General features: G+C 45.8%; 1 protein-coding gene across 1 annotated transcript in view; it reads right to left on the reverse strand.

Moving 5' to 3' along the window:
* The window catches only part of NPR2 (natriuretic peptide receptor 2), a 239,603-nt gene that overhangs the window by 54,302 nt on the left and 159,804 nt on the right, over positions 1 to 25,497 (reverse strand). Inside the window, exon 6 of the mRNA XM_040420641.1 lies at positions 920 to 1,024. Within this exon, the coding sequence (XP_040276575.1) occupies positions 920 to 1,024 (105 nt within the window). The remainder of the gene's footprint in view (positions 1 to 919; positions 1,025 to 25,497) is intronic.

The following is a 25,497-nucleotide window of genomic DNA, read 5'->3' on the forward strand; positions in this document are numbered from 1 at the left end:
CTCTGTACCTGCCATGTGTCCTCCCTTCTGTATGGTCCTCATGTCTTCTCCTCTGTACCGGCCATGTGTCCTCCCTTCTGTATGGTCCCCATGTCTTCTCCTCTGTACCTGCCATGTGTCCTCCCTTCTGTATGGCTCCTATGTCTTCTACTCTGTACCGGCCATGTGTCCTCCCTTCTGTATGGTCCCCATGTCTTCTCCTCTGTACCTGCCATGTGTCCTCCCTTCTGTATGGTCCCCATGTCTTCTCCTCTGTACCGGCCATGTGTCCTCCCTTCTGCATAGTCCCCATGTCTTCACCTCTGTACCTGCCATGTGTCCTCCCTTCTGTATGGTCCCCATGTCTTCTCTTCTGTACCTGCCATGTGTCCTCCCTTCTGTATGGTCCCCATGTCTTCTCTTCTGTACCTGCCATGTGTCCTCCCTTCTGTATGGCTCCTATGTCTTCTCCTCTGTACCTGCCATATGTCCTCCCTTCTGTATGGCTCCTATGTCTTCTCCTCTGTACCTGCCATGAGTCCTCCCTTCTGTATGGTCCCCATGTCTTCTCCTCTGTACCTGACATATGTCCTCCCTTCTGCATAGTCCCCATGTCTTCTCCTCTGTACCTGACATATGTCCTCCCTTCTGCATAGTCCCCATGTCTTCTCCTCTGTACCTGCCATGTGTCCTCCATTCTGTAGGGTCCCCATGTCTTCTCCCCCTACCTTTTGTGTTCTATATTTACGCCATATCTTTCCCATGTCCTCCTACCCGTGTTCTGCCTCCTACAAACTACCTGAATTCCTGCACTACATTGGCCTCGTGCCCCTTGTTCCACGGGAGCTCCACGGGGTACCACGTTCCCTGACAGCTCCTCTGCCCCATTACCCCAGACCTGACTCCCAGCAGTGGATGGAGAATTCTTCCCACACCTTACCTGTAAACTGCCCCGGGGGCAATACTCTGTCACAATGCAGATGTTTGGCGGATCGATGCAGGCTCCGAGGAACCGAGTCAGGTGATTGAACTGGACATCCCTCATCTAGGCAGAAGATGGACAACATGTTAAGGAGATACAGAAGATAATGTGGAGCACAGTAATATAATACAGCAAGACGACTGTAGAAGCTCTAGTTTCAAGAGGTTCTCTTTATGTCATTATAATGGGGCCCCCTGGTGTTCAGTTTGTGCTATAACATGCACGTCCTCCTGTTGAACAGAATGAGCATGGTCACCGACGCAATTTAATCGCTCAACTGCCACCAGCTGGATCTTCTCTGGTACAGTTATGGGGAGAGAAGTGCAGCACAAGGGACACACCCCCTGAGCTCTGATTGGTGCGAGAGCTGCAGCATAAAGGACACACCCTAGCTGAAATAGGCAAAAACTGCAGCACTAATGACACGACTCCAGAACTTTGATTGGAGACAGAGTTAAAGCAGAAAGGACACACCCATGAGCTTTGAATGTGCTGCAGTTTTTTGCCCTGAGCTGTAATGGGAAAATGCTGTGGCAAATGACCACTGAACTGTAATTGGAGAGAGAGCTGCAGCATAAAGGACATGTCCCTGAGCTCTGATAGAGAGAGAGCTGCAGCACAAAGTTCATGCTATAATAGGGAAAAACCTGCGGTACAAAGGAAATGACCACTGAACTGTAATTGGAGAGAGAGCTGCGGCATAAAGGACATGTCCCTGAGCTCTGATAGAGAGAGAGCTGCAGCACAAAGTTCATGCTATAATAGGGAAAAACCTGCGGTACAAAGGAAAGGACCACTGAACTGTAATTGATCAAAGAGCTGCAGCAGAAAGGAAACTCCCTCTGAGCTATTATATTGAGTTAGCTGCAGAAATAAAGACATCTCTACTGAGCTGTCATAGGAAGAGAACTGCAGAACAAAGAACACGCCCTGAGCTGTGATAGGGAAAAAGCTGCAGCACAAAGGACACGATCCCTAAACTGTGATTGGAGTGGGAGATGCTGAAGACAGGACATGTCCGCTGAGATAACGAGAGAGCTACAGAACAAAGAACATACCCTTAAACTGTGATTAGGAGAAAGATACAGCGGACAGGATACCTTCCCAGAGCTAAGATATGCAGCACAAAGGACACGCCAGTAGACTGTGATGGGGAGACTGCTTCACCACAAAGGACACACGCCGTGAACTGTGATTTGGAGAAAATTTATGGACCAAGGACACACCCCGGAGCTCGACGAGAGAGAAGGCTGCAGAACAAAGGACACGCCCTTTAAACTGCCAGCCTGAAGCGAAACTATAGAAGAGCAATGAAGGAGATCATCCCTGGATCCATGTGATGGACACGGCTCATTCTAGCTTCATTAGAAAAAGATTATTGTGTACTATATGAGGCTCATGTTTAATATCAATCAAAGGGCAACCCCTTTAACACAATGCAACCGGCAACATCCAACGTGTATACTAATGGATTACTACACCGGTATGTCCTCCATCTACAGGACTGACCTCCAGAATAGAGAACGTGTATACTAATGGATTACTACACCGGTATGTCCTCCATCTACAGGACTGACCTCCAGATAACAGAACGTGTATACTAATGGATTACTACACCGGTATGTCCTCCATCTACAGGACTGACCTCCAGATAACAGAACGTGTATACTAATGGATTACTACACCGGTATGTCCTCCATCTACAGGACTGACCTCCAGATAACAGAACGTGTATACTAATGGATTACTACACCGGTATGTCCTCCATCTAAAGGACTGACCTCCAGATAACAGAGCGTGTATACTAATGGATTACTACACCGGTATGTCCTCCCTCTACAGGACTGACCTCCAGAATAGAGAATGTGTATACTAATGGATTACTACACCGGTATATCCTCCATCTACAGGACTGACCTCCAGAATAGAGAACGTGTATACTGATGGATTACTACACCGGTATGTCCTCCATCTACAGGACTGACCTCCAGATAACAGAGCGTGTATACTAATGGATTACTACACCGGTATGTCCTCCATCTACATGACTGACCTCCAGATAACAGAACGTGTATACTAATGGATTACTACACCGGTATGTCCTCCATCTACAGGACTGACCTCCAGATAACAGAATGTGTATACTAATGGATTACTACACCGGTATGTCCTCCATCTACAGGACTGACCTCCAGATAACAGAACGTGTATACTAATGGATTACTACACCGGTATGTCCTCCATCTACAGGACTGACCTCCAGAATAGAGAACGTGTATACTAATGGATTACTACACCAGTATATCCTCCATCTACAGGACTGACCTCCAGATAACAGAACGTGTATACTAATGGATTACTACACCGGTATGTCCTCCATCTACAGGACTGACCTCCAGAATAGAGAACGTGTATACTAATGGATTACTACACCGGTATGTCCTCCATCTACAGGACTGACCTCCAGAATAGAGAATGTGTATACTAATGGATTACTACACCGGTATGTCCTCCATCTACATGACTGACCTCCAGATAACAGAACGTGTATACTAATGGATTACTACACCGGTATATCCTCCATCTACAGGACTGACCTCCAGATAACAGAACGTGTATACTAATGGATTACTACACCGGTATGTCTTCCATCTACAGGACTGACCTCCAGAATAGAGAACGTGTATACTAATGGATTACTACACCGGTATATCCTCCATCTACAGGACTGACCTCCAGATAACAGAACGTGTATACTAATGGATTACTACACCGGTATGTCCTCCATCTACAGGACTGACCTCCAGATAACAGAACGTGTATACTAATGGATTACTACACCGGTATATCCTCCATCTACAGGACTGACCTCCAGATAACAGAACATGTATACTAATGGATTACTACACCGGTATGTCTTCCATCTACAGGACTGACCTCCAGAATAGAGAACGTGTATAGTAATGGATTACTACACCGGTATGTCCATCTACAGGACTGACCTCCAGATAACAGAACGTGTATACTAATGGATTACTACACCGGTATATCCTCCATCTACAGGACTGACCTCCAGAATAGAGAATGTGTATACTAATGGATTACTACACCGGTATGTCCTCCATCTACAGGACTGACCTCCAGATAACAGAACGTGTATACTAATGGATTACTACACCGGTATGTCCTCCATCTACAGGACTGACCTCCAGAATAGAGAACGTGTATACTAATGGATTACTACACCGGTATATCCTCCATCTACAGGACTGACCTCCAGAATAGAGAACGTGTATACTGATGGATTACTACACCGGTATGTCCTCCATCTACAGGACTGACCTCCAGATAACAGAACGTGTATACTAATGGATTACTACACCGGTATGTCCTCCATCTACAGGACTGACCTCCAGATAACAGAACGTGTATACTAATGGATTACTACACCGGTATGTCCTCCATCTACAGGACTGACCTCCAGAATAGAGAACGTGTATACTAATGGATTACTACACCGGTATGTCCTCCATCTACAGGACTGACCTCCAGATTACAGAACGTGTATACTAATGGATTACTACACCGGTATGTCCTCCATCTACAGGACTGACCTCCAGAATAGAGAACGTGTATAGTAATGGATTACTACACCGGTATGTCCTCCATCTACAGGACTGACCTCCAGAATAGAGAACGTGTATACTAATGGATTACTACACCGGTATGTCCTCCATCTACAGGACTGACCTCCAGAATACAGAACGTGTATACTAATGGATTACTACACCGGTATATCCTCCATCTACAGGACTGACCTCCAGATAACAGAACGTGTATACTAATGGATTACTACACCGGTATGTCCTCCATCTACAGGACTGACCTCCAGAATAGAGAACGTGTATACTAATGGATTACTACACCGGTATGTCCTCCATCTACAGGACTGACCTCCAGAATAGAGAATGTGTATACTAATGGATTACTACACCGGTATGTCCTCCATCTACATGACTGACCTCCAGATAACAGAACGTGTATACTAATGGATTACTACACCGGTATGTCCTCCATCTACAGGACTGACCTCCAGATAACAGAGCGTGTATACTGATGGATTACTACACCGGTATATCCTCCATCTACAGGACTGACCTCCAGATAACAGAACGTGTATACTAATGGATTACTACACCGGTATGTCTTCCATCTACAGGACTGACCTCCAGAATAGAGAACGTGTATACTAATGGATTACTACACCGGTATATCCTCCATCTACAGGACTGACCTCCAGATAACAGAACGTGTATACTAATGGATTACTACACCGGTATGTCCTCCATCTACAGGACTGACCTCCAGATAACAGAACGTGTATATTAATGGATTACTACACCGGTATATCTTCCATCTACAGGACTGACCTCCAGATAACAGAACGTGTATACTAATGGATTACTACACCGGTATGTCCTCCATCTACAGGACTGACCTCCAGAATAGAGAACGTGTATACTAATGGATTACTACACCGGTATATCCTCCATCTACAGGACTGACCTCCAGAATAGAGAACGTGTATACTGATGGATTACTACACCGGTATGTCCTCCATCTACAGGACTGACCTCCAGATAACAGAACGTGTATACTAATGGATTACTACACCGGTATGTCCTCCATCTACAGGACTGACCTCCAGATAACAGAACGTGTATACTAATGGATTACTACACCGGTATGTCCTCCATCTACAGGACTGACCTCCAGAATAGAGAACGTGTATACTAATGGATTACTACATCGGTATGTCCTCCATCTACAGGACTGACCTCCAGAATAGAGAACGTGTATACTAATGGATTACTACACCGGTATGTCCTCCATCTACAGGACTGACCTCCAGAATAGAGAACGTGTATACTAATGGATTACTACACCGGTATGTCCTCCATCTACAGGACTGACCTCCAGATAACAGAACGTGTATACTAATGGATTACTACACCGGTATGTCCTCCATCTACAGGACTGACCTCCAGATAACAGAACGTGTATACTAATGGATTACTACACCGGTATGTCCTCCATCTACAGGACTGACCTCCAGATTACAGAACGTGTATACTAATGGATTACTACACCGGTATGTCCTCCATCTACAGGACTGACCTCCAGAATAGAGAACGTGTATAGTAATGGATTACTACACCGGTATGTCCTCCATCTACAGGACTGACCTCCAGAATAGAGAACGTGTATACTAATGGATTACTACACCGGTATGTCCTCCATCTACAGGACTGACCTCCAGAATACAGAACGTGTATACTAATGGATTACTACACCGGTATATCCTCCATCTACAGGACTGACCTCCAGATAACAGAACGTGTATACTAATGGATTACTACACCGGTATGTCCTCCATCTACAGGACTGACCTCCAGATAACAGAACGTGTATACTAATGGATTACTACACCGGTATGTCCTCCATCTACAGGACTGACCTCCAGAATAGAGAATGTGTATACTAATGGATTACTACACCGGTATGTCCTCCATCTACAGGACTGACCTCCAGATAACAGAAGGTGTATACTAATGGATTACTACACCGGTATATCCTCCATCTACAGGACTGACCTCCAGATAACAGAACGTGTATACTAATGGATTACTACACCGGTATGTCCTCCATCTACAGGACTGACCTCCAGATAACAGAACGTGTATACTAATGGATTACTACACCGGTATGTCCTCCATCTACAGGACTGACCTCCAGAATAGAGAATGTGTATACTAATGGATTACTACACCGGTATGTCCTCCATCTACAGGACTGACCTCCAGATAACAGAACGTGTATACTAATGGATTACTACACCGGTATAGCCTCCATCTACAGGACTGACCTCCAGATAACAGAACGTGTATACTAATGGATTACTACACCGGTATGTCCTCCATCTACAGGACTGACCTCCAGAATACAGAACGTGTATACTAATGGATTACTACACCGGTATATCCTCCATCTACAGGACTGACCTCCAGATAACAGAACGTGTATACTAATGGATTACTATACCGGTATGTCCTCCATCTACAGGACTGACCTCCAGATAACAGAACGTGTATACTAATGGATTACTACACCGGTATGTCCTCCATCTACAGGACTGACCTCCAGAATAGAGAACGTGTATACTAATGGATTACTACACCGGTATGTCCTCCATCTACAGGACTGACCTCCAGATAACAGAACGTGTATACTAATGGATTACTACACCGGTATATCCTCCATCTACAGGACTGACCTCCAGATAACAGAATGTGTATACTAATGGATTACTACACCGGTATGTCCTCCATCTACAGGACTGACCTCCAGATAACAGAACGTGTATACTAATGGATTACTACACCAGTATGTCCTCCATCTACAGGACTGACCTCCAGAATAGAGAACGTGTATACTAATGGATTACTACACCGGTATGTCCTCCATCTACAGGACTGACCTCCAGATAACAGAACGTGTATACTAATGGATTACTACACCGGTATGTCCTCCATCTACAGGACTGACCTCCAGATAACAGAACGTGTATACTAATGGATTACTACACCGGTATGTCCTCCATCTACAGGACTGACCTCCAGAATAGAGAACGTGTATACTAATGGATTACTACACTGGTATGTCCTCCATCTACAGGACTGACCTCCAGAATAGAGAACGTGTATACTAATGGATTACTACACTGGTATATCCTCCATCTACAGGACTGACCTCCAGATAACAGAACGTGTATACTAATGGATTACTACACCGGTATATCCTCTGTGGCAAACCCAGCCACTGTATATTGTCATTCCTGTATGTACGATGTTATTGCATATGTGTATGCCACTTTAAAGAACCAAGCGTATATATGTTCTGTGTAATATGGTTCAGGTGGGCTGTAACGTTCCTATGCTGGCGGCATGAAAACCGCCAGCATTCATGCAATTGTATGTTGTTATGTGAGGGGACCCAGATAGCTAATTGTATTGTATTTGTGTATTCTGAGCGGCATCCACCTAATGATATGCCCTCAGACTGGAGCTATCTGGGATATGTTAATGTCTGTGTTTGCTGGGAGGGTGTGACATTGTGTGTTTGAGTAAGTGATGTCTGTTCCATTGTCCCCACATGTGTATTCGTCTGTCTGTGATGATTGCATCAACCCAGTGTGAGGTAATTCTATCACGGACAGAGGGGAGGATTTTGTGGGGATGTGTTGTAAAATATTGATTGGTTGTACTTAAAACCCCTGTGGGCAGTACTATGTTTTTGGTTTGTGAATAAAAGAGGCTGTACGTGAAGTACAGTGAGTTCATGTTTTAACCCTCAAAGTGAAGTATCGTCTCATTCTTGGGGGAGGATTTATTGTATGCTGTACCGGCCTATTTGGATCATTGCCTGCTTCTCCTGTCTACCAGCGGAGACCTTGTGGATCGTGCTACCCCTCCGCTACAATTGCTGGCAAGCAACGGGATTTCAACTACCCAGCAAAGCAACTTTCGGCAGAATTCTAGCGAATAGAAGAAAGGAAGCAGCAATTCGTGAGTTTACTCATTCGGTTGAAAACGGAACCCGGGAACACGTGGAAACTCACGAAAGGCCGGTGAATGGGCACGAATTATGCACTTTTGAAACGAAGTACTTTGAAAGAGTTACTGGAGGCAAGGGGAACAGTAGCCAGCAACAAGACAAAGGTTATATTAATCGCAGAGCTAATGGAAGGAGACAGAGCCGCGGCTGCTGCAGCACCTCCAAGGGAGGAGGAGCCAACAGAATTTGAGAAGGAATACAGGAGCAGGATGGCTCTACTTCCACCAGCGCTATATGACCAGATGGCTGACCGAGTTTTTGGAGATGTGCAGGAATACATCATGCTTCGGAGGTCGCAGATGAACCAGCAGACTGGAGAAAGAGCCACGACGCCTGTTAACATCCTGCCAGGGAAAGCTAAAATTCCCTACCAAGCTTTTAAGAGCTATTCGGAAGCGGAAGGTGAGGTAGATGACTACCTGCAGGATTTTGAACGGTTATGCCAGTTGCACAATATAAGTGTGGAGGATCGGGTACCCCTACTGGCAGGGAGACTATCTGGTCGCGCCGCAGAGGCATATCGTGCCGTACCTGACGAGGACAGTACAAACTATGCCAAAGTAAAACAGGCCATTTTAGCTAGGTATGCGATTACCTCCGAGGCCTACCGACTAAAGTTCAGAGACATTAAAAAGCTCACAAGAGACACTCACACAGAATGGGCACACCGCCTACAACGAGCGGCAAAGGGGTGGTTGGAGGCCACCCAAGTTAACACCCTGGAAGACCTGTTCCAACTCATGGTAATGGAGCAGTTCTTTGACGGGATACCCGCGCACCTGCAGAATTGGGTGCGGGATCGGAAGCCACGCACCCTACAAGACGCAGCCAAGCTAGCAGATGAGTTCCAGGATACCAGGAGGGAACAGCGCACTCAATCGAAACCAATCTATGGATCTACCACACCAGTACCAACCGTAAACACAGCCGTTCCAGCACGCCCGGGGGTAAGCAATAACACCTACACCCCCAGGTATCAAGCTCGCCCCCCGATACGATGCCACACCTGTAACCAACAGGGACATATGCAGCGGGACTGTCCCCGCAACCGACCACGGCCCAGCTGGAACCCCCCGGTACCCAACAACCGGGCAGCGGTTCATTGTGCCCAAGCGGAACCCTACAGAGTACCCGAGGTCCTAGCTTCCACCGAGGAACCCCTGGGCACACTACATGAGGTGAACCCTATCCAAGCCGCCTCTGACAACCGCCAAGGGCATCGACAAGAGGTACAGGTGGAGGGGAGAAAGGTACAGGGGTTACGAGACTCTGGGGCTACTATAACGCTGGTCCGCAACCACCTAGTACCCAAAGGCAACCTCACGGGGGAGGGCGTGGCAGTGCGTGTAGCAGGGGGAGCGATCTACAAGATCCCCACGGCCAAAGTCCACCTGAATTGGGGAGCGGGGAATGGGAATGTGGAGGTGGGCCTGATGCAGGACTTACCCGCAGACGTTATTTTGGGCAACGACCTGGGGGAGCTGACTTCAGCTTTTGTTCCCCAGTCCATCAGCCATGAAGCTTATCCGGTTGAGACACGGCAACAGGCTCGCACCACAGCACCACCTAACCACTCTGAGGCTCAGGTAAGCAATGTACCCCCCATGCCTAATGTCACCCCCTGGGCGTCCCCCCTAGAATTTGGGTCAGAAGTGGCCCTAGACCCTTCCTTACAGCTATGCAAAGACCGTGTGGATAAGAATCAGGCAGGGTTAGAAGGGGAAAGGTACATCTGGGAAAAGGGACTCCTATACCGCCAAGCCGAAAAAGTAATAGCCGGAGCGATCCCTATATCCATGAAGCAATTAATTGTCCCCCGGAAATATAGATTGGAACTGCTGCGCATAGCACACGACATACCCCTGTCCGGACACTTAGGGATCAGTCGTACTAAACACCGGCTGACCCAGAATTTCTTTTGGCCTGGTATCTCCCAGGATGTACGGCGATATTGCCAGACCTGTGATACCTGCCAAAGGGTAGGGAAGAGGGGTGACCGATACAAGGCCCGGCTACGATCCCTACCCATAATTGAGGAACCCTTTAGCCGGGTCGCAGTAGATATAATAGGACCTTTAGCTAAACCCAGCCCTTCTGGCAAGAAATACGTGCTAACGGTGGTAGACTACGCCACCAGATACCCTGAGGCAGTGGCCTTGACCAATGTGCATGCTGAAACGGTGGCCGATGCCCTGATGCGAATATTCTCCCGCGTGGGATTTCCCCGGGAGATTATTTCGGATAGGGGCACTCAGTTCACCGCTGAAGTAATGCACCAGCTCTGGAAGATATGTGGGGTACAACAAATTTTGAACTCCGCATATCACCCCCAGTCCAACGGGCTCTGTGAACGCTTTAACGGCACTCTCAAACAGATGATCCGTACGTTCATGGATACCCAGAGAGACTGGGAAAGGTTCCTTCCCCACTTAATGTTTGCATATAGAGAAGTACCCCAAGAATCCACCGGATTCTCCCCTTTCGAACTTCTGTTCGGAAGGAGAGTGAGGGGCCCCCTCGATTTAATCCGAGAACATTGGGAAGGGGAGGGGACCATTAATGGTACACCTATCGTACCATATGTGCTGGAGTTTAGGGAACGCTTGGAGGCTCTAACTCAGACTGTACGCGACAACCTCCAGGCGGCCCAACGACGACAGAGCCAATGGTACGATAGGGGAGCCAGGGACCGCAGCTTTCAAGTCGGGCAAAAGGTATTAATCTTACGACCGGTCCACAAAGACAAGCTGCAGGCTTCCTGGCAGGGCCCATACAAGGTAGTAGAACAAATATGTGATACCACCTATGTGATCGGCCCAGCCACGGGCGCGGGGCCCAAACGCATGCTCCACGTAAACATGCTCAAACCTTACCAGGAGCGGACCGAAGAGGTCACCGCAATTTGCGCATCAGCGGCCGAAGACTTTGATAATTTACCTCTCCCAGACCTCCTAGATCAGGAGGGCCGGAACGGAGATTTGGGAGAGATACAGTTAGGAGAGCGGCTAAGCGCACAGGAACGTGCCCAAGTCCAAAACCTAATTAGGGAAAAAGGGGCCACCTTCTCTAACCTACCCGGGTACACCCCATTGACCACCCATAAGGTAGAAACCCTAGACCAGACTCCCCTTCGCCAACCGGCCTACCGTATCCCCGAATCAGTCAAAGGGAGTATGCATAAAGAGCTTGAGGAGATGCTACAGCTAGGAGTGATAGAGCACTCTGAGAGCCCTTGGGCCTCCCCAGTAGTCTTAGTGCCGAAACGGGACGGAACGACCCGCTTCTGCGTAGACTACCGGAGGCTCAACGACAAAACCACCTCCGATGCTTACCCGATGCCCAGGATAGACGAGCTCCTGGATAAAATGGCCAGAGGCCAGTACCTCACCACAATAGATCTGTGCAAAGGGTACTGGCAAATTCCACTAGCCGAGGACGCCACCCCTAAGTCGGCGTTTGTCACCCCGTTTGGCCTGTACCAATTTAAAGTCATGCCATTCGGGATGAAAAATGCCCCGGCTACCTTTCAGAGGATGGTGGATCGGCTACTGGATGGGTTTCAGGAGTATGCTTGCGCCTACTTAGACGATATCGCCATTTTTAGCTGCTCCTGGCCTGAACATCTGACCCACATAGGAGCCGTACTAGACCGGATTAGGGAAGCAGGGTTGACCCTCAAACCCAGCAAGTGCCACATAGGGATGGCCGAGGTCCAGTACTTAGGACACCGGGTAGGAAGCGGTCAGCAAAAACCCGAGCCGGCCAAAATAGAGGCTGTCGCCAAGTGGCCCACCCCTCGCACCAAGACACAGGTCTTAGCATTCCTAGGTACCGCAGGGTATTATCGCAAATTTGTACCCAACTACAGCGCCCTGGCCAAACCCCTCACTGATTTAACCCGCAAGAACCTGCCCAAGATAGTAACCTGGGCCCCAGAGTGTGAACAGGCATTCCAACAGCTCAAAATGGCACTTGTTAACTCTCCTGTACTTTCGGCTCCTGATCCAACTAAACGATTTCTCGTTCATACAGACGCTTCTATGTTTGGATTGGGAGCAGTACTGAGCCAAGTCGGAGCGGATGGCGGCGAGCACCCAGTGGCTTATTTAAGCAGGAAACTTTTACCCCGGGAAGTAAGCTACGCCGCCATTGAAAAGGAGTGCCTGGCTGTGGTGTGGGCCCTCAAAAAGTTGCAACCCTATTTGTACGGACAACCGTTTTCTTTACTCACGGATCACAACCCGTTGGTGTGGCTGAACAGGGTGTCAGGAGACAATGCCCGGCTGCTGCGCTGGAGTTTGGCGTTGCAGCCTTTTGACTATACCATCCACTACCGCCCTGGGAAGCAAAACGGCAACGCCGACGGGTTATCCAGACAAACGGACATTGGCAAGTGATCCGTGAGTACTCTCCCGGACATCCCCAAGCCGATCCGTTAGGATCAGACTGTGTATGCCGGCTTGGTTCTGGGGGAGCATTGTGGCAAACCCAGCCACTGTATATTGTCATTCCTGTATGTACGATGTTATTGCATATGTGTATGCCACTTTAAAGAACCAAGCGTATATATGTTCTGTGTAATATGGTTCAGGTGGGCTGTAACGTTCCTATGCTGGCGGCATGAAAACCGCCAGCATTCATGCAATTGTATGTTGTTATGTGAGGGGACCCAGATAGCTAATTGTATTGTATTTGTGTATTCTGAGCGGCATCCACCTAATGATATGCCCTCAGACGTGAGCTATCTGGGGATATGTTAATGTCTGTGTTTGCTGGGAGGGTGTGACATTGTGTGTTTGAGTAAGTGATGTCTGTTCCATTGTCCCCACATGTGTATTCGTCTGTCTGTGGTGATTGCATCAACCCAGTGTGAGGTAATTCTATCACGGACAGAGGGGAGGATTTTGTGGGGATGTGTTATAATATATTGATTGGTTGTATTTCAAACCCCTGTGGGCAGTACTATGTTTTTGGTTTGTGAATAAAAGAGGCCGTACGTGAAGTACAGTGAGTTCATGTTTTAACCCTCAAAGTGAAGTATCGTCTCATTCTTGGGGGAGGATTTATTGTATGCTGTACCGGCCTATTTGGATCATTGCCTGCTTTTCCTGTCTACCAGCGGAGTCCTTGTGGATCGTGCTACCCCTCCGCTACATCCTCCATCTACAGGACTGTCCTCCAGATAACAGAACGTGTATACTAATGGATTACTACACCGGTATATCCTCCATCTACAGGACTGACCTCCAGAATAGAGAACGTGTATACTAATGGATTACTACACCGGTATGTCCTCCATCTACAGGACTGACCTCTAGAATAGAGAACGTGTATACTAATGGATTACTACACCGGTATGTCCTCCATCTACAGGACTGTCCTCCAGATAACAGAACGTGTATACTAATGGATTACTACACCGGTATGTCCTCCATCTACAGGACTGACCTCCAGAATAGAGAACGTGTATACTAATGGATTACTACACCGGTATGTCCTCCATCTACAGGACTGACCTCCAGATAACAGAGCGTGTATACTGATGGATTACTACACCGGTATATCCTCCATCTACAGGACTGACCTCCAGATAACAGAACGTGTATACTAATGGATTACTACACCGGTATGTCCTCCATCTACAGGACTGACCTCCAGATAACAGAACGTGTATACTAATGGATTACTACACCGGTATGTCCTCCATCTACAGGACTGACCTCCAGAATAGAGAACGTGTATACTAATGGATTACTACACCGGTATGTCCTCCATCTACAGGACTGACCTCCAGAATAGAGAATGTGTATACTAATGGATTACTACACCGGTATGTCCTCCATCTACAGGACTGACCTCCAGATAACAGAACGTGTATACTAATGGATTACTACACCGGTATGTCCTCCATCTACAGGACTGACCTCCAGAATAGAGAACGTGTATACTAATGGATTACTACACCGGTATATCCTCCATCTACAGGACTGACCTCCAGATAACAGAACGTGTATACTAATGGATTACTACACCGGTATGTCCTCCATCTACAGGACTGACCTCCAGAATAGAGAATGTGTATACTAATGGATTACTACACCGGTATGTCCTCCATCTACAGGACTGACCTCCAGATAACAGAATGTGTATACTAATGGATTACTACACCGGTATATCCTCCATCTACAGGACTGACCTCCAGATAACAGAACGTGTATACTAATGTATTACTACACCGGTATATCCTCCATCTACAGGACTGACCTCCAGAATAGAGAACGTGTATACTAATGGATTACTACACCGGTATGTCCTCCATCTACAGGACTGACCTCCAGATAACAGAACGTGTATACTAATGGATTACTACACCGGTATATCCTCCATCTACAGGACTGACCTCCAGAATAGAGAACGTGTATACTAATGGATTACTACACCGGTATGTCCTCCATCTACAGGACTGACCTCCAGAATAGAGAACGTGTATACTAATGGATTACTACACCGGTATGTCCTCCATCTACAGGACTGACCTCCAGATAACAGAACGTGTATACTAATGGATTACTATACCGGTATGTCCTCCATCTACAGGACTGACCTCCAGATAACAGAACATGTATACTAATGGATTACTATACCGGTATGTCCTCCATCTACAGGACTGACCTCCAGATAACAGAACGTGTATACTAATGGATTACTACACCGGTATGTCCTCCATCTACAGGACTGACCTCCAGAATAGAGAATGTGTATACTAATGTATTACTACACCGGTATGTCCTCCATCTACAGGACTGACCTCCAGATAACAGAACGTGTATACTAATGGATTACTACACTGGTATATCCTCCATCTACAGGACTGACCTCCAGATAACAGAACATGTATACTAATGGATTACTACAACGGTATGTCCTCCATCTACAGGACTGACCTCCAGATAACAGAACATGTATACTAATGGATTACTACACCGGTATATCCTCCCTCTACAGGACTGACCTCCAGATAACAGAACGTGTATACTAATGGATTACTACACCGGTATGTCCTCCATCTACAGGACTGACATCCAGAATAGAGAATGTGTATACTAATGGATTACTACACCGGTATATCCTCCATCTACAGGACTGACCTCCAGATAACAGAACGTGTATACTAATGGATTACTACACCGGTATATCCTCCATCTACAGGACTGACCTCCAGATAACAGAACATGTATACTAATGGATTACTACACCGGTATGTCCTCCATCTGCATGAATGACCTCCAGATAACAGAACGTGTATACTAATGGATTACTACACTGGTATGTCCTCCATCTACAGGACAGACCTCCAGATAACAGAACATGTATACTAATGGATTACTACACCGGTATGTCCTCCATCTACAGGACTGACCTCCAGAATAGAGAATGTGTATACTAATGGATTACTACACCGGTATATCCTCCATCTACAGGACTGACCTCCAGATAACAGAACGTGTATACTAATGGATTACTACACCAGTATGTCCTCCATCTACAGGACTGACCTCCAGAATAGAGAATGTGTATACTAATGGATTACTACACCGGTATGTCCTCCATCTACAGGACTGACCTCCAGATAACAGAATGTGTATACTAATGGATTACTACACCGGTATGTCCTCCATCTACAGGACTGACCTCCAGAATAGAGAACGTGTATACTAATGGATTACTACACCGGTATGTCCTCCATCTACAGGACTGACCTCCAGAATAGAGAATGTGTATACTAATGGATTACTACACCGGTATGTCCTCCATCTACAGGACTGACCTCCAGATAACAGAACGTGTATACTAATGGATTACTACACCGGTATGTCCTCCATCTACAGGACTGACCTCCAGATAACAGAACGTGTATACTTATGGATTACTACACCGGTATGTCCTCCATCTACAGGACTGACCTCCAGATAACAGAACGTGTATACTAATGGATTACTACACCGGTATGTCCTCCATCTACAGGACTGACCTCCAGATAACAGAACGTGTATACTAATGGATTACTACACCGGTATGTCCTCCATCTACAGGACTGACCTCCAGAATAGAGAACGTGTATACTAATGGATTACTACACCGGTATGTCCTCCATCTACAGGACTGACCTCCAGATAACAGAGCGTGTATACTAATGGATTACTACACCGGTATGTCCTCCATCTACAGGACTGACCTCCAGAATAGAGAACGTGTATACTAATGGATTACTACACCGGTATGTCCTCCATCTACAGGACTGACCTCCAGATAACAGAACGTGTATACTAATGGATTACTACACCGGTATGTCCTCCATCTACAGGACTGACCTCCAGATAACAGAACGTGTATACTAATGGATTACTACACCGGTATGTCCTCCATCTACAGGACTGACCTCCAGAATAGAGAACGTGTATACTAATGGATTACTACACCGGTATGTCCTCCATCTACAGGACTGACCTCCAGATAACAGAACGTGTATACTAATGGATTACTACACCGGTATGTCCTCCATCTACAGGACTGACCTCCAGATAACAGAACGTGTATACTAATGGATTACTACACCGGTATGTCCTCCATCTAAAGGACTGACCTCCAGAATAGAGAACGTGTATACTAATGGATTACTACACCGGTATGTCCTCCATCTACAGGACTGACCTCCAGAATAGAGAACGTGTATACTGATGGATTACTACGCCGGTATATCCTCCATCTACAGGACTGACCTCCAGATAACAGAACGTGTATACTAATGGATTACTACACCGGTATATCCTCCATCTACAGGACTGACCTCCAGATAACAGAACGTGTATACTAATGGATTACTACACCGGTATGTCCTCCATCTACAGGACTGACCTCCAGATAACAGAACGTGTATACTAATGGATTACTACACCGGTATGTCCTCCATCTAAAGGACTGACCTCCAGAATAGAGAACGTGTATACTAATGGATTACTACACCGGTATGTCCTCCATCTACAGGACTGACCTCCAGAATAGAGAACGTGTATACTGATGGATTACTACACCGGTATGTCCTCCATCTACAGGACTGACCTCCAGATAACAGAACGTGTATACTAATGGATTACTACACCGGTATGTCCTCCATCTACAGGACTGACCTCCAGATAACAGAACGTGTATACTAATGGATTACTACACCGGTATGTCCTCCATCTACAGGACTGACCTCCAGATAACAGAACGTGTATACTAATGGATTACTACACCGGTATGTCCTCCATCTAAAGGACTGACCTCCAGAATAGAGAACGTGTATACTAATGGATTACTACACTGGTATGTCCTCCATCTACAGGACTGACCTCCAGAATAGAGAACGTGTATACTGATGGATTACTACGCCGGTATATCCTCCATCTACAGGACTGACCTCCAGATAACAGAACGTGTATACTAATGGATTACTACACCGGTATATCCTCCATCTACAGGACTGACCTCCAGATAACAGAACGTGTATACTAATGGATTACTACACCGGTATGTCCTCCATCTACAGGACTGACCTCCAGATAACAGAACGTGTATACTAATGGATTACTACACCGGTATGTCCTCCATCTAAAGGACTGACCTCCAGAATAGAGAACGTGTATACTAATGGATTACTACACCGGTATGTCCTCCATCTACAGGACTGACCTCCAGAATAGAGAACGTGTATACTGATGGATTACTACACCGGTATGTCCTCCATCTACAGGACTGACCTCCAGATAACAGAACGTGTATACTAATGGATTACTACACCGGTATGTCCTCCATCTACAGGACTGACCTCCAGATAACAGAACGTGTATACTAATGGATTACTACACCGGTATGTCCTCCATCTACAGGACTGACCTCCAGAATAGAGAACGTGTATACTAATGGATTACTACACCGGTATGTCCTCCATCTACAGGACTGACCTCCAGATAACAGAACGTGTATACTAATGGATTACTACACCGGTATGTCCTCCATCTACAGGACTGACCTCCAGAATAGAGAATGTGTATACTAATGGATTACTACACCGGTATGTCCTCCATCTACAGGACTGACCTCCAGATAACAGAATGTGTATACTAATGGATTACTACACCGGTATGTCCTCCATCTACAGGACTGACCTCCAGAATAGAGAACGTGTATACTAATGGATTACTACACCGGTATGTCCTCCATCTACAGGACTGACCTCCAGATAACAGAACGTGTATACTAATGGATTACTACACCGGTATGTCCTCCATCTACAGGACTGACCTCCAGATAACAGAACGTGTATACTAATGGATTACTACACCGGTATGTCCTCCATCTACAGGACTGACCTCCAGATAGAGAATGTGTATACTAATGGATTACTACACCGGTATGTCCTCCATCTACAGGACTGACCTCCAGATAACAGAACGTGTATACTAATGGATTACTACACCGGTATATCCTCCATCTACAGGACTGACCTCCAGATAACAGAACGTGTATACTAATGGATTACTACACCGGTATGTCCTCCATCTACAGGACTGACCTCCAGAAAACAGAACGTGTATACTAATGGATTACTACACCGGTATGTCCTCCATCTACAGGACTGACCTCCAGATAACAGAACGTGTATACTAATGGATTACTACACCGGTATGTCCTCCATCTACAGGACTGACCTCCAGAATAGAGAACGTGTATACTAATGGATTACTACACCGGTATATCCTCCATCTACAGGACTGACCTCCAGAATAGAGAACGTGTATACTAATGGATTACTACACCGGTATGTCCTCCATCTACAGGACTGACCTCTAGAATAGAGAACGTGTATACTAATGGATTACTACACCGGTATGTCCTCCATCTACAGGACTGTCCTCCAGATAACAGAACGTGTATACTAATGGATTACTACACCGGTATGTCCTCCATCTACAGGACTGACCTCCAGAATAGAGAACGTGTATACTAATGGATTACTACACCGGTATGTCCTCCATCTACAGGACTGACCTCCAGATAACAGAGCGTGTATACTGATGGATTACTACACCGGTATATCCTCCATCTACAGGACTGACCTCCAGATAACAGAACGTGTATACTAATGGATTACTACACCGGTATGTCCTCCATCTACAGGACTGACCTCCAGATAACAGAACGTGTATACTAATGGATTACTACACCGGTATGTCCTCCATCTACAGGACTGACCTCCAGAATAGAGAACGTGTATACTAATGGATTACTACACCGGTATGTCCTCCATCTACAGGACTGACCTCCAGAATAGAGAATGTGTATACTAATGGATTACTACACCGGTATGTCCTCCATCTACAGGACTGACCTCCAGATAACAGAACGTGTATACTAATGGATTACTACACCGGTATATCCTCCATCTACAGGACTGACCTCCAGAATAGAGAACGTGTATACTAATGGATTACTACACCGGTATATCCTCCATCTACAGGACTGACCTCCAGATAACAGAACGTGTATACTAATGGATTACTACACCGGTATGTCCTCCATCTACAGGACTGACCTCCAGAATAGAGAATGTGTATACTAATGGATTACTACACCGGTATGTCCTCCATCTACAGGACTGACCTCCAGATAACAGAATGTGTATACTAATGGATTACTACACCGGTATATCCTCCATCTACAGGACTGACCTCCAGATAACAGAACGTGTATACTAATGTATTACTACACCGGTATATCCTCCATCTACAGGACTGACCTCCAGAATAGAGAACGTGTATACTAATGGATTACTACACCGGTATGTCCTCCATCTACAGGACTGACCTCCAGATAACAGAACGTGTATACTAATGGATTACTACACCGGTATATCCTCCATCTACAGGACTGACCTCCAGAATAGAGAACGTGTATACTAATGGATTACTACACCGGTATGTCCTCCATCTACAGGACTGACCTCCAGAATAGAGAACGTGTATACTAATGGATTACTACACCGGTATGTCCTCCATCTACAGGACTGACCTCCAGATAACAGAACGTGTATACTAATGGATTACTATACCGGTATGTCCTCCATCTACAGGACTGACCTCCAGATAACAGAACATGTATACTAATGGATTACTATACCGGTATGTCCTCCATCTACAGGACTGACCTCCAGATAACAGAACGTGTATACTAATGGATTACTACACCGGTATGTCCTCCATCTACAGGACTGACCTCCAGAATAGAGAATGTGTATACTAATGTATTACTACACCGGTATGTCCTCCATCTACAGGACTGACCTCCAGATAACAGAACGTGTATACTAATGGATTACTACACCGGTATATCCTCCATCTACAGGACTGACCTCCAGATAACAGAACATGTATACTAATGGATTACTACACCGGTATGTCCTCCATCTACAGGACTGACCTCCAGATAACAGAACATGTATACTAATGGATTACTACACCGGTATATCCTCCCTCTACAGGACTGACCTCCAGATAACAGAACGTGTATACTAATGGATTACTACACCGGTATGTCCTCCATCTACAGGACTGACCTCCAGAATAGAGAATGTGTATACTAATGGATTACTACACCGGTATATCCTCCATCTACAGGACTGACCTCCAGATAACAGAACGTGTATACTAATGGATTACTACACCGGTATATCCTCCATCTACAGGACTGACCTCCAGATAACAGAACATGTATACTAATGGATTACTACACCGGTATGTCCTCCATCTGCATGAATGACCTCCAGATAACAGAACGTGTATACTAATGGATTACTACACTGGTATGTCCTCCATCTACAGGACAGACCTCCAGATAACAGAACATGTATACTAATGGATTACTACACCGGTATGTCCTCCATCTACAGGACTGACCTCCAGAATAGAGAAAGTGTATACTAATGGATTACTACACCGGTATATCCTCCATCTACAGGACTGACCTCCAGATAACAGAACGTGTATACTAATGGATTACTACACCAGTATGTCCTCCATCTACAGGACTGACCTCCAGAATAGAGAATGTGTATACTAATGGATTACTACACCGGTATGTCCTCCATCTACAGGACTGACCTCCAGATAACAGAATGTGTATACTAATGGATTACTACACCGGTATGTCCTCCATCTACAGGACTGACCTCCAGAATAGAGAACGTGTATACTAATGGATTACTACACCGGTATGTCCTCCATCTACAGGACTGACCTCCAGAATAGAGAATGTGTATACTAATGGATTACTACACCGGTATGTCCTCCATCTACAGGACTGACCTCCAGATAACAGAACGTGTATACTAATGGATTACTACACCGGTATGTCCTCCATCTACAGGACTGACCTCCAGATAACAGAACGTGTATACTAATGGATTACTACACCGGTATGTCCTCCATCTACAGGACTGACCTCCAGATAACAGAACGTGTATACTAATGGATTACTACACCGGTATGTCCTCCATCTACAGGACTGACCTCCAGATAACAGAACGTGTATACTAATGGATTACTACACCGGTATGTCCTCCATCTACAGGACTGACCTCCAGAATAGAGAACGTGTATACTAATGGATTACTACACCGGTATGTCCTCCATCTACAGGACTGACCTCCAGATAACAGAACGTGTATACTAATGGATTACTACACCGGTATGTCCTCCATCTACAGGACTGACCTCCAGAATAGAGAACGTGTATACTAATGGATTACTACACCGGTATGTCCTCCATCTACAGGACTGACCTCCAGATAACAGAACGTGTATACTAATGGATTACTACACCGGTATGTCCTCCATCTACAGGACTGACCTCCAGATAACAGAACGTGTATACTAATGGATTACTACACCGGTATGTCCTCCATCTACAGGACTGACCTCCAGAATAGAGAACGTGTATACTAATGGATTACTACACCGGTATGTCCTCCATCTACAGGACTGACCTCCAGATAACAGAACGTGTATACTAATGGATTACTACACCGGTATGTCCTCCATCTACAGGACTGACCTCCAGATAACAGAACGTGTATACTAATGGATTACTACCCCGGTATGTCCCTCCATCTAAAGGACTGACCTCCAGAATAGAGAACGTGTATACTAATGGATTACTACACCGGTATGTCCTCCATCTACAGGACTGACCTCCAGAATAGAGAACGTGTATACTGATGGATTACTACGCCGGTATATCCTCCATCTACAGGACTGACCTCCAGATAACAGAACGTGTATACTAATGGATTACTACACCGGTATATCCTCCATCTACAGGACTGACCTCCAGATAACAGAACGTGTATACTAATGGATTACTACACCGGTATGTCCTCCATCTACAGGACTGACCTCCAGATAACAGAACGTGTATACTAATGGATTACTACACCGGTATGTCCTCCATCTAAAGGACTGACCTCCAGAATAGAGAACGTGTATACTAATGGATTACTACACCGGTATGTCCTCCATCTACAGGACTGACCTCCAGAATAGAGAACGTGTATACTGATGGATTACTACACCGGTATGTCCTCCATCTACAGGACTGACCTCCAGATAACAGAACGTGTATACTAATGGATTACTACACCGGTATGTCCTCCATCTACAGGACTGACCTCCAGATAACAGAACGTGTATACTAATGGATTACTACACCGGTATGTCCTCCATCTACAGGACTGACCTCCAGAATAGAGAACGTGTATACTAATGGATTACTACACCGGTATGTCCTCCATCTACAGGACTGACCTCCAGATAACAGAACGTGTATACTAATGGATTACTACACCGGTATGTCCTCCATCTACAGGACTGACCTCCAGAATAGAGAATGTGTATACTAATGGATTACTACACCGGTATGTCCTCCATCTACAGGACTGACCTCCAGATAACAGAATGTGTATACTAATGGATTACTACACCGGTATGTCCTCCATCTACAGGACTGACCTCCAGAATAGAGAACGTGTATACTAATGGATTACTACACCGGTATGTCCTCCATCTACAGGACTGACCTCCAGATAACAGAACGTGTATACTAATGGATTACTACACCGGTATGTCCTCCATCTACAGGACTGACCTCCAGATAACAGAACGTGTATACTAATGGATTACTACACCGGTATGTCCTCCATCTACAGGACTGACCTCCAGATAACAGAATGTGTATACTAATGGATTACTACACCGGTATGTCCTCCATCTACAGGACTGACCTCCAGATAACAGAACGTGTATACTAATGGATTACTACACCGGTATATCCTCCATCTACAGGACTGACCTCCAGATAACAGAACGTGTATACTAATGGATTACTACACCGGTATGTCCTCCATCTACAGGACTGACCTCCAGATAACAGAACGTGTATACTAATGGATTACTACACCGGTATGTCCTCCATCTACAGGACTGACCTCCAGATAACAGAACGTGTATACTAATGGATTACTACACCAGTATGTCCTCCATCTACAGGACTGACCTCCAGAATAGAGAACGTGTATACTAATGGATTACTACACCGGTATGTCCTCCATCTACAGGACTGACCTCCAGATAACAGAACGTGTATACTAATGGATTACTACACCGGTATGTCCTCCATCTACAGGACTGACCTCCAGATAACAGAACGTGTATACTAATTGTGGCGAAACCAACCTCGCCACTGGGCTTTGGAGAGGACTGGCTGCTGGCCTCTTGCCCCAGGATTATGGGCCCTAACTTTAGCCCATGCAAAACTTAAGCTCCATGGCAATTGAACTGTATGTGTGTGGTCTGAGCGCCATTCAATAATATGCGCTCAGACCTAAGCTATCTGGGGATATGTTGCATGTCTTTATTTTATGTAGTAAATGTAACCTTGTGTATTTTATTGTATTTTATGTCTTTTTGCAACCATGTGCTCAATGGAGTCTGCCTCTATCCCTGGATATAGTTTGATTATTTCCCATTGTCTCCAGGAAAGAGGGCTCTGTAAAACTGGTTTGAGCCAGATAGCCATGTGCCAGCCAGGGCCCAAAAGATATTTTACTAACTTTTGAACCCCTGGTCTGATTCATGCCATTTTTTAATATGTTGTTCCCCTGAATGGATTGATTGCGAATATGTAATTTTTATGTGAATGTGATGTATGGTTTTAGAGTTATGAAAGTTGGGTAGAAAGTATGTTTAACTGTATGTATAATTGAGTCTCCTCTCAGGATAAGGGGAGGGAATATGCTGGGTGTGTTTCTATTGTCCCATTGTGTGTTTAAAATGGTGATGTCTGTTCTGTTGTCCTCACATGTGTATTGGCGATCTCCTTTTGTCCTCAGAGATAATTGGATTGCTCTTCAGGTTGTCTGGACAGAGAGGAGGAAACCATGATGCATTGTGGGGATATGTTGTCCTATGTTACAGTCTTCATTCTGGTCCTCTAGGGGCGTGAACGATTGGTTGCTGTAGTTACATTGTATGTCTTGTTAATTACTGATTGGTTGTATTTCAAACCCCTGTGGGCAGTACTATGTTTGTTTTTTGTGAATAAAAGAGGCTGTACTTCAAGTACAGTCAGACCACTGTTTGACCCTCAACACGGAGCCTTGTCTCGTTATTGGGGGGATTCACTGTATGCTGTTAGAGGACTGATTGCCAGGATTGTATGCTTTTCCTGTTCGTCTGCTAGCAGCTATTCGTGAGGTTCCAGTTTGGAGT

The sequence above is a fragment of the Bufo bufo genome, chromosome 2 (genome assembly GCF_905171765.1).
Source record: "Bufo bufo chromosome 2, aBufBuf1.1, whole genome shotgun sequence".
Lineage (NCBI taxonomy): Eukaryota > Metazoa > Chordata > Amphibia > Anura > Bufonidae > Bufo > Bufo bufo.